The sequence below is a fragment of the Aulostomus chinensis genome, chromosome 23 (genome assembly GCF_037954235.1).
Source record: "Aulostomus chinensis isolate RoL2024-O1b breed Wild chromosome 23, RoL_Achi_v1.0, whole genome shotgun sequence".
Taxonomy (NCBI): Eukaryota; Metazoa; Chordata; class Actinopteri; order Syngnathiformes; family Aulostomidae; genus Aulostomus; species Aulostomus chinensis.
In genome coordinates this window covers 6,413,953-6,425,432 of record NC_141342.1, presented here as the reverse complement: position 1 = coordinate 6,425,432, position 11,480 = coordinate 6,413,953, and the positions used below count along the sequence as shown (strand labels likewise).

Here is an 11,480-nt window from a genome sequence, read left to right as displayed (position 1 = left end):
CAGTCCATGCTGCATTAATCTTCCCCAAAAAGGGCAGTGTAGAAATCCACTGCTTGTTTCCTGATCTGTCCAGGGTCTGTAATCACTCTGCCTCCTGGAAGCTGGAGGCAGATCATCTGCTTCCTCCACATGATAAGGACAAATTATCATGTCCCACCTGCCCGCCGACAGCCAGCAAAAGTAACACTCACTACCAGAGGGACGATCCGCGGTCCCCGTCTGATGGACGGAGGTGGCATCAGCCGAGACGTCATTCCTCCAAGGAGCAGAATTAAAACCGACTGCACCGACAGTCACACAGCTAACACACAATAGAAACGTTAAATAAGCGTACCTGATCATGCAGTGGAAACAGTGGAAGAGCGGAACCCAAACACACTCAACCTCTGTGCCACCACCTCACTGCCACTCACTCACTGGAAACAGAGGGAGAGGAGGAGAGGGTCCAGCCAGGACCTGAGACCTCACTGTCCGCTCAGCCCGAGCTCATCAGCCTGTTGGGCAGAATTCCTCCTTCACATGCATATTTGGTCATTTATATTCAGGAAATAGACAAATATCAAACTATTCATCTTGATAAAAATATTTTGCAGTTGTAGCTACATTTGAGAGGGAAATATAAACTTGAATGATTTTGGAGTTGCTTTCTGGGGGAGAAACAATGACAAGTAGACATATGAAAAAGATAAGTTTGTTTACTTTCTTAGATTTCAGGTCTCAAAGAAGAGACATGTTTATAGTCCAACAGGAAGTGATCTTGTCCAGGAAGAGGTGTGGTGTCATCCAAGAGGAATCGATCAGGTCTTGGATGGGGGGGTTCTGATTATATTTATTTGTTAAAAAAAAGTCTTGGATGAGGAGTGTTCGTTATCTGGCAAGAAGTTTGCATTTCAGGAGTGAGGTATATTTTTAGTCCAGCAGGAAGTGGTCATCCCCTTGTTTCCCCCCGAACAGGAGGTGCTCATCCCCTGGTTCCTCCACCAACAGGAAGTGCTCATCTCCTGGTGCCTCCACCAACAGGAAGTGCTCATCTCCTGGTTCCTCCACCAAAAGGAAGTGTTCATCTCCTGGTGCCTCCACCAACAGGAAGTGGTCATCTCCTGGTTCCTCTACCAACAGGAAGTGGTCATCTCCTGGTGCCTCCACCAACAGGAAGTGCTCATCTCCTGGTTCCTCCTCCAGCAGCCAATAGGATTGCTCCATGTGATTGTGGTGGTTGAATCAATAAATCAGCTCTGGTGAACAGAAGTTGATGATCTTCCAGGTTTAGTTCATCAAGATCATCTTCACTAATCACCTTAGTTTAATTGCTATAAATCCACATTTTTGTTTGGCATGTTTGCTTGGAGAGAGACTGAAAAGATAAATCGATGTGTTCATTATCAACATAGTTGATTTGTTGGGTTTTGAAAGAAGTTATGAAAGAAAGTGAGAAACAGTCCTATTTCTTTAGCGAGTGTGAGTGGCTATGCTAATGTTAGCCAGTGCTAACATACATTGGAGATTTGTTTTCTAAAACGGACTCACAGCTTCTTTGGTGTTGATTATCCATCCTGGTAATGTTCAGGCACAAACCTCTTTGAGGAGGTGGCCTGATGTCACATGACTGGGTCATCAGCTGCCATTCTGTTAGTTCTACACAAACCAGACACACAATCATTCTTGGATGAAATTGGAAGCCTTCCTCCTTCACATGGTCAATCCTGTTGAGGGCTGTGAGCCTCAGACTTCCTGTTAGACTATAAACATAACTCACCCTTGGCAGGCTAACTTCCTGTTGGGCTATCAACAGGTGTTCTAATGCTGCAAAACAAGGGTAAATATATCATTTGTGTCTTTTATTATAACAAACCACACGCTAACTTCTGCATAACATGAATAAAAAGTGCTGTGGGGGAATACAGCACCAAATCATCAAGGTAGAAACTCCCCTGTTGTCGAGTAAAACACACACTTTTGTTCTGTATTTCAATTGACTTTTTATTGTTTGTCACCAGTGGAATTGATACAACCCAAGTACTTGCCATACAGTCCACTGCGTATAGTGGACAGGCAGTATTTCCAATTCATAATGAAAACAATCAGGTGGGGTTTTCTGACAGGGGTAACTGTACCAACGTCTCGGTGTGTCCAAACAGCTAGTGAACATTGTTAGTTTCAGAGTGTTTGTGGTTCGGCTGTTTTTCATGACAACTTCTCCCAGGATTTGTTTTTAGAACTTGTTTCAATGATGCACCTGACATCTGCATCTCATCTCCATTCACTCTCAGCCTGAGTAACACCAGAGTTAAGAACCAAATCCTGCTTTAGAACCTTTGCTCCACATTAAAGACGTACTAATAAGGTATTGTGAGAATGAATAACAGAGCACACTTGGTATTCGGTGCTCAACCTACGTTTTTCACTTCTTAAACAAGTCTAGGTTCTAAATCTTTCAACCATTTGGCTGCCAAAGCAAAAGTGATTGTTTGACATCGACGATGTGGGTCACTTCTGGCCTGCAAAGTGCTTGTTGAAGATGGCCTTGGCAGTCTCCAGGGCAGCGTCAGCAGAGACGGGTATGTGGGGTGCGATGCCAGCTCCCTCCCAGGCCGGACCAGTGCTGGTGTCAGAATGGATGGTGGGGATGCTGAGGAAAACATCGGTCTCACCAACACGGAACGTCTGAGGCGGGTGGGAACCTCCGGCTGTGGTCTCCCCCACGATCATGGCGCGGCCAAGCTTCTTCATGATGTAAACAAACTCCTCTGCGGCGCTGGCAGTGGCTCCACTCGTCAGGATGATCAGGCTCTTCTTAGAACCATAGCGGGTTCCTGATAGAGGGAAAATGGTAGGAGTTACTGATGTGAGGTCATAGCGGAGTGATGACATGATACCGGGAGTCAATTCCACTTCCATGCATGGAGATGCTGAGGTGGAAGATGTGAAGTCGACCTGTTAAATTATCACTGCCTTTAGAAGATGTCAGTTATTGTGTTTTAACTAAAACTGGCATCATCTACTGGGCTCCCTAATAACCAGTGAGTCCTCTGAAGCTGGTAAAGCGGTTAGGCTGCTCCAGTACATGTCGAACGATTGTGTTCTGACCATGTTCGGTATTAGATCAAAAGCGCTTTATCCTCAACAATCAAGGACGCCACTCGCTTATTTGAAATGCGTCACAAAAGGGGAAGTATGAAGTATGAGCAAAGCTGAAGCACAATTTCTAAACGAAAGTCAGAACTAAAATCAGATTTTCATCTTCTCACTTCTCTCACAAAGATGCAGTCAGCGCATTGTGGAAGATAATTAAGAGCTCAGGAATCACGAGACGGTACAGTTAGCACACTGTGACGGCTTGGCATGTTTGTCAGGTACCAGTGAGATCCGGGAGTGTCCGCAGCTCCGTGGTGGTGCCAGACGGTCTGTCGTACAGCTTGTCCAGGATGATCTCTTTGTCAGCATCAAAGAAGTAAGAGCAGAAGCCTGCGATGGCTGTTGTTGGTCCACCGATGTTGTTCCTGCAAATCCATGAATCAGAGGAATAAATTAATGAATAAACACTCATCAGCGCTTTTCCTGAATGAGTCCTCTATAATTAACCATGAACTGATGAGCTTTGCAGCTTTAGCAGATGATTTGTGTTCTAAAATGGACTCACAGCATTTTAAGTTTGGATTACCCACCTGAGGTCAATGATCATGGCGTCAGTGTTGACAACTTTGTTCCAGACGTGTTCAACAATAATCTGGGCAATGGCCTTGACCTCCTCAAAGTCTCCGAACATGTCAAAGCGCAGGTAGCCGATGTTGTTCTCAAATATGTCGGTGTGGAAAGAAACTTTGATGAGCTCGATGTACATCTCTGGGGTATAATCCTGCCAAGAAGCACAAGATCAGCAGATTCATGTTTTAACCACCCGCTTGTATTCATAGGCTGATGATAGTGGCATCATTATTACTGAAGTGGTTTAAAAAGTTACTAAATCACCAACAAATTAGACGATGACACTTGTTATACTGAAGGTGATACAAAGAAGGAAAAAGAACTACAAGAAAATTCAAGCTGATGAAAAGTGTTGACGACTATAATCTCCATGAGAAATCAGTCAAAGACGTAGTTACCATAGGTGGCAAGGCTGGGGTGTTACTGCTGGTCTTCAGGCTCTTGTCCCCCGACAGGGTCTTCAGGTCAGTGGACAGCTTGGTCTCCAGACTGTCTTTGGAGACAACCATGCTGTACTCGCCGCTTGCCAGCTTCCCTCTCAGCTTTGCTGCAATGTCAGCGCCAACAGCCTCGAAGGCATAGTTGTCAGCTATCAGGGCTGCAGACCCCTCTACGATGGCGGGAACTTGGGCTCGGACATTGACAATTTTGATGGCAGTAGCAAGGGCGTCCTCCGCGTTGACTTTCACATCAGGGGTCACACCTGTAACCTCCCAGGTGGAGCCAGTGATAGGGTTGATGGACTTAGAAGTTGGCACAGTCACATAGAAGTCAGTGTCTCCCACCTTGAACTTATCGACTTTCACTGAGCCCCCGGCGGTCTTCTCACCCACGATGGACGCCCTCTTCAGGTTTTGGAGGCAGTAGGCCACGTCCTCAGCAATGCCCCTGGTATTTTTACTGGTTAGGATGATGAGGGGCTTGGTGATGTCATATCTCTCCCCCAGCAGGGTGGGCATGGACCACAGCTCAGTGGTTGTGTTGGAGGGGCGGTTGTACACACTGTCAATGTGGATCAGAGGCTCAACTTGGGTGAAGTAAGACACAATGTAGGGCACTCCTGAGATGTCCCCGCTGCCGGTGTAGCGGAGGTCAAAGATCAGAGCAGAAGTGGGCAGGATCTTATTCCAGACCAGGTCCAGGAGCAAAGAACCAATCTTATCAGCGACTTCCTCACCGAGGATGTGATCAATTCTCAGGTAGCCAATGTTGCCCTCCAAGATGTCCAGCTTGATAGAGGTCTGCAAGACAGCAACCAGTTGCTCAGGGGGCAAGGGGGGCATCTGTGGGGCAACAACAGGTACGTAGTTGGGCTCATAGGAGACCATGAGGCGAGGGTCACTGACTGTACCCTGGACTCCAGCGCTGAGAACTTGAGCCAAAGACTCTGCGTCTGGGATGTCAAGAACCTCCGTGTTGCTGCTGGCTGCTTCAATGGCCGCCTGCATTCCCTTCAGTTTCTCTGGTGAGCAGTAGTTGTCCATAACAATTTTAGCCATATTGACGATGAGACTGGGGTCAAACGACGCTTGGATGAAGATGACATTCCCCAAAACTAAAAGAAATGCTACCAGAAAGAGCGGTTTTGCCATTTTCTTGAGTTTCGTCAAGCAACAGTAAAGTATACGGCTGCTGATGAAGGAACCTCCGTCTCTGAAGTGGCTCTTTGTCAAATGGCTCTGTTTTGGCTGCGAGGTTTCTCTTAACACACACTTAAGAGGATTTCCCCCACAATAACCCTCTAATCGTATTAGCCCTCTGTAAGGCAATAATAACCCAGCCAAGTAGGTGTAGTAACCAGGACCAGTTGCCAAAGATACCCTTCTGCAATTTACACAAGGTGTTTTGAAACAGGTTATTTAAAGCTCGCTGTGTCATATAAGAGATTAAAGGTGGAGAAAATATCCGTCACAGCCGGGTAAGTGAAGGTTCGTGGTAGAAAAAAGAATTCAGCATAAACAAGAAAGAATAAACTGCTTCATAAATGGTACTTTTAATGTCAGCACAGGGAGACTGGAGAGAAGAGGAAATGAAGCGAAGGATGATGAGAGGTTTGTTTGGTTCCAGCGCCCCCTGCTGGTCAGCTGAGCAAATAGAAAGAAAAAGGCTGATGATCAAATTCACGTGATCAGAGCATGGATATGGAGACAGAAATTCAAAACACATCATGAGATGATTCTTCGTATAATGACAGGAAATAATATCCATATCAATGGTAACTGTTTAAAACAAACCATACAAAAACACAGACATATTTTAGATGAGAGTATGCATCACATGAGCTAAAAGGTCTGATGGGATTCATTGGGAGAAACACTGTTATTTGGTACATATTTATCAACTTGGAAGTTTTCACAATACAAATATTCACACTGAATGAAGTAGTTGTAAAAGGACATGATATTGCCAGGAGAGGTGAAGTCCTGTTCATAGCCAATAGGTGTCCTCCTGGGAGGAAATACGAGCTCACTGTTTGACTAAGTACAATATAATTGTAGATCATGACAGGTAAAGTTTGAATTAAAGTTAACACTTTAAATCAAATAATGTACTACGTACCAAGTACTAAGTATTATTTTTCATATTAGGGTAATCTTGTGGGAAGCCTCTAAACAGGGTGAAGACCATGTGACGCTGCTCTCGCTCAGCCTCAAATCGTATTGTGATACTTGAACAACGTTTCAGTCCCTGTAGACCTTCTTCAGGCGCATTGACAACAGTTCTCCCAGCCATCCTCATGGTAGCTACTGCTCCTCCCATCCTGTGTGCTCAGGTGTGCAGCAGCATCCAGAAGGAGGAAGGTTGATAAGATTCCACAGCAGCAGCAGGTCTCAATCCAGATACAAGAGCTTTGTGTTTTAGAACTGCATAACACTGAATAACGTATGAAAGCTGCTAGGGTGATGGTTTCATTTGCTGGATGTGCAGTTTCAGTAAATGTCTTTGTAAATAGACAGGAATGCGGCCTTCCTTGTTCCTGCGTTCTCTGTTTTATTTGTGGACTTCAATGTGGCAGACAAACGTTTCCCTGATGGAGAGAGACTAAAGATGGGAATGGGGACTGGAGTCCAGAGGTACTGACCTGTTCTCTGGTAAACGGCGGTGCCCAGTAGGAGCAGTGTGCTTTCCTACACACCTGCATCTGAGGCTGATGGATGTACGAACCCTTTTTGTTAAATATTTAAAAAAAAGAGGATAAAATGAGTTAACCTCATCTCCAGTGACTCCCACTACAACCCTGGAATAAAGGATCAAAGGGTTAAAGCAATACTCAGTGAATACACAGCTTTTAAAGTGCTACTCCAAACAAAAATCCTGGACGATGTGTTGGAGAGTCAAGTGTGCAGTTTTGCTGTTGGTTGTGTATTTGGTCTCCATCAGTTTGCAGTGAGAAGTACGACACTGGTGTGTTTTCTGTAATCTAGATTAACCAAGACGTCATGCAGAGGTAAAGAAACTTCATGATTCAAGATTTTGAAGTCTCAAATTCCTGAAGATATTTGGATGAAATTTTCCAGCTGTGGTGAATGACTGGTGTGTGCTGAGCCTCACTGCAGTCGTGTCCCAAATAATCATTTTAAATGGTTTATTTCTTATTTAAAACTATTCCTTGTGTCCTCTCTTTATCAGCCTGGCTGAGATCATCCTCTGTGCTACAGTAAGAGCATTATTTGCTGGAGCAAAAACATGAGGCTCCACCCCTGACAGGCTCCACATGTTCCCTGTGACAGCACTCAGAACCCACTGATTGGGGATTGACGCATACAGGACGCTGTCCCTGATCTGGTAGGTTCCACTGGATAAAGACCCCCCAGTTGTTGGCTCCCCAATGATCGTGGCCCTATTCAGGTCCTTCATGGTGCAGGTGAAGACTTCAGCTGCTGAACCTGTCATGTGACTGGTGAGGATGTAGATGTCCTTGGAGGACCCATACCTTTGACCTCTGACCTGATTTAATGTCATGACCTGTGTCATGGTGGTTGTGGCACGGTCAAAAACAGTGTAAAGGTGTCGCAAAGGTTTAGAATCAAAGAAATAGGTGCAGAGGAGGGGAATGGCTGTCGAGTAACCACCGGTGTTGTACCTCATGTCAATAATGAGCGCGTCAGTGTTCACGATCTTACTCCACACTGAAGTAATCAGCTGCGGGCCAATGGCCTTTACCACCTCTACATGGGCCATCATGTCAAACCTCAGGTAGCCCACGTTGCCTGGAAGAAGCTCAACTTTAGACAGAGCGTCGATCATATATCCCGCCTCCTCTGCTGTGGGGATCTTTGGGACGTCATTGAGCGACTCTGGCTCCACGTCACAATGGAAGACGTGCAGGCGATGATCCCCCGAAGTCTCCTGCAGGTCTGCTGTTAACTGGGACGCCAGAGATTCAAAGTCAACCACTGACCGGTAAAAGCCCTCCATCCATTTACTCAGCAGCACCTTGCTAACTTGGAGGGCAGCCTCATGGATCGCATAGTGGTTCTCTAACAGCTTCCCAGTTCCTTCTATGAGGGTCCCAAGGCCCCGGTGAAAGTCTGCAACCTCCTGGACGTGGTCCACAGCTTCTTCAGCCAGCACAATGGCGTCAGGGACCACACCACCCCCCAGCCACAGCTCTCCATTGTTGTCTATGAAGTTTAAGAAAGGTACAGAGATGGAAATATCAGTGTCCTCGACTTGAAAGGTTATGGAGTGCATTAGGGTACCAGATGTTATCTCCCCAATGACGGTGCCACGATGTAGCGACTGCATGAGGTAAGCGAACTCTTCACCGACGCTCGCCGTGTGGAAGCTGGTCAACACGTAAATCCCACGGCTGGAACCATAGCTTGGGCCTGCTATTGTGGACAAGGAGCTATGCTCTGTTGTTGAATTCAGTATCCGGTCATATACAGTGAATAAGGCTTGTGTGTGGGAGGTGTCCTGCAGATAAGACAGTATAGGAGCAAGAAAGGTGGAGGATCCACCCGTGTTATAGCGCAGATCAATAATCAGGTCATCAGTGTCTCGGAGGGGCTCCCACACCTTTACCCCCATCAGCTCATCTAGTTTACTCATTGAAGTAGACCACTTTAAAAACTTGTCAAAACGGAGATAGCCAGTATTCCCAGGAAGAACTTCCACTTTGAATGTTCTATCAACCAGTTCTTCCAGTAACCCTGGCCCATCAGGAGCGTTGTGAAGCTCAGGGTCCTTCTCTTCCATGGCAGCATTGTTTGGCATGTATTTAATGATAATTCTGGGATCTTCAGACACAGCCTGGAGCTCGTGGTTGAGAGTGATGGCCAGGTCCTCCTCAGATACCACTGAGAACAAGTCCATTGATTGCAGATGTTGAAGAAGAGCCGGAACTCTGTCTGTGAAAGCATAGAATTTCCCGATGATGTCCCAGATATTCAGCACAACTCTTGGAATGGCGCTCCTCACTGCCAGCAGGGACTTGGCTTTGGTGATGGCTTCCTTAGCCATGACATGGACTGTTGGAGAGACCCCGCTCACCTCCCAGCTCTGGCCTGTGAGGGGACTGACACATCTGGCGACAGGGACCGTGATGTAGAACTGGGACTGGCCAATCTTCATCTTTCTGACTTGGACTGACCCCCCAGCAGACCTCTCTCCAACTATCACGGCCCTCTGAAGGTGTTTCAGTGTGTATGCCACTGCTTCAGCAGCGCCCACGGTACGCTTACTGGTCAAGATGATCAAGTCTTTCTTCGTTCCATACCTTTGTGTTGTTATCGATGACATGGTCCACAGCTGTCTGGTTGTATTTGATGGTCTGTCATACACTGTGTCAATATGAACAAGGGGCTCAGGGTCAGAGAAGTAGGAGATAATGAAGGGAACTCCAGACAGTTCTCCAGCTGTGCTGTACCTCAGGTCCAAGATCAGCGAGGATGTGCTGGCAAGCTTGTTCCACACGTCGTCCTTCAGCAGAGAGCCAAGCTTGGCTGCTGCCCTCTCCCCAATGATCCGATCCATCCGCAAATACCCCACGTTGTTTTCAAGGATATCAACTTTTACAGAGTTCCTCATCAGCCGCAACAGTTGCTCCTTTGGGAGAGATGGTGGCATCAGTGGCATCGCTGGGAAAAAATTGGGCTCATATGACACGGTCAGGCGTGGATCGTTCAGCGTGCCTTGCACTCCAACCGTTAGCACGGCTGCAAGAGTCTTCCTATCTGAAATCTGCAGGATTTCTCTGCTGTTGATGGCTTGTTGGATAGTCTCCTGCATCCCCAGCAGTTTCTCAGGGTAGCAGTAGTTCTCCAGCAGGATGGTGGCCATTTCCAGCACCAGAGCTGGCTGGAAGGATGTGCTAACGGAGACGGTGCACAACAGAACCAGCAGCGATGGTGTGGAGCGGGCCATCTTCATCGTAGGCATGGGCACCGGTGGACAGAGAAGCCCTGGGTCTGTCAGCTTAGAGCGATGTTGGTAGGAGGGAACACTGTCACTGTCTTGGTTTTTTGGACAACAACATCATCATAAGAGGATTTTGTCTGCAATAAACCTTTAATCGTATTATCTTTGCTGCGTCAGCGGCAGACGATAACCCACAGAAGAGAAATAGGTAGAATGGAGCTGCGGTTTCTTTTTGAACACAAACACACGTTTGTTCAAAGACTTAACTGATGATCACAGTCTCATTTGGACTGAAACACAACAAACAGAGTTCATCCTGATGCCAGCTTTCAGACAAAATACTGGGGAAAGGTTCATAGGAAACATGAATGAAGAAATATATACTTAACCATCTCCTTTTCTCCATCTCTCTCTCTCCATCTCTCTCTCTCCATCTCTCCATCTCTCTCTCTCCATCTCTCCATCTCTCTCTCTCCATCTCTCTCTCTCCATCTCTCTCTCTCTCCCCTGTTGTGGAAGCTGCTGAGTATTCTGGTGCTGTCAATAGCTTTAGATGTCATTCATGTCTGGGCAGCTTCAAAATGACTCGATTACTTTGTGGAAACATTCACACATTCTCACACACACATGCACACGCACACATTCTCACACACACATGCACACGCACACATTCTCACACACACATGCACACGCAAACATTCTCACACACACATGCACACGCAAACATTCTCACACACACATGCACACGCACAAATTCTCACACTCACTCACACACATTCTCACACGCACACACACACACACACGCTCACACATTCTCACACGCACACACATTCTCACACACACACACTTTCTCACATGCACACACACATGCACACATTCTCACACGCACACACACACATGGACACACATTCTCACATGCACGCACACACACACACGCACACATTCTCACACACACATTCTCACACACACATGCAGACACATTCTCACACGCACACACATTCTCACATGCACACACATTCTCACACGCACACATTCTCACACACACATTCTCACACACACATGCACACACATTCTCACACGCACACACATTCTCACATGCACACACATTCTCACACGCACACACATTCTCACACATGCACACACATTCTTACACGCACACACATTCTCACACACACACACGCACACACATTCTCACATGCACACCCATTCTCACACGCACACATTCTCGCACACACACACACACATGCACATACATTCTCACATACACACTTATGCACACACATTCTCACATGCACACACATTGTCACACACACACACATGCACACACATTCTTACACGCACACACATTCTCACATGCACGCACACACACATTCTCTCACATACACGCACACACATTCTCACACGCACACATT

The 11,480-nt window shown here is 46.6% G+C and overlaps 2 protein-coding genes across 2 annotated transcripts; both read right to left on the bottom strand.

The window, feature by feature from the left end:
• Positions 1-1,964: 1,964 nt before the first annotated feature.
• On the bottom strand, positions 1,965-5,399 carry rbp3 (retinol binding protein 3). Its single transcript, XM_086195647.1, has 4 exons — positions 4,104-5,399; positions 3,666-3,856; positions 3,358-3,500; positions 1,965-2,813 (listed from the first exon to the last, which is right to left on the bottom strand). Exons 1-4 carry the CDS (start codon positions 5,295-5,297, stop codon positions 2,488-2,490), a joined length of 1,854 nt encoding a protein of 617 aa, XP_086051773.1. The 5' UTR covers positions 5,298-5,399; the 3' UTR covers positions 1,965-2,487.
• Positions 5,400-5,535: 136 nt separating this feature from the next.
• irbpl (interphotoreceptor retinoid-binding protein like) lies at positions 5,536-10,138 on the bottom strand. The gene has a single exon (XM_086195646.1). It carries the CDS (start codon positions 10,087-10,089, stop codon positions 7,309-7,311), a length of 2,781 nt encoding a protein of 926 aa, XP_086051772.1. The 5' UTR covers positions 10,090-10,138; the 3' UTR covers positions 5,536-7,308.
• Between the last annotated feature and the right edge of the window lie 1,342 nt (positions 10,139-11,480).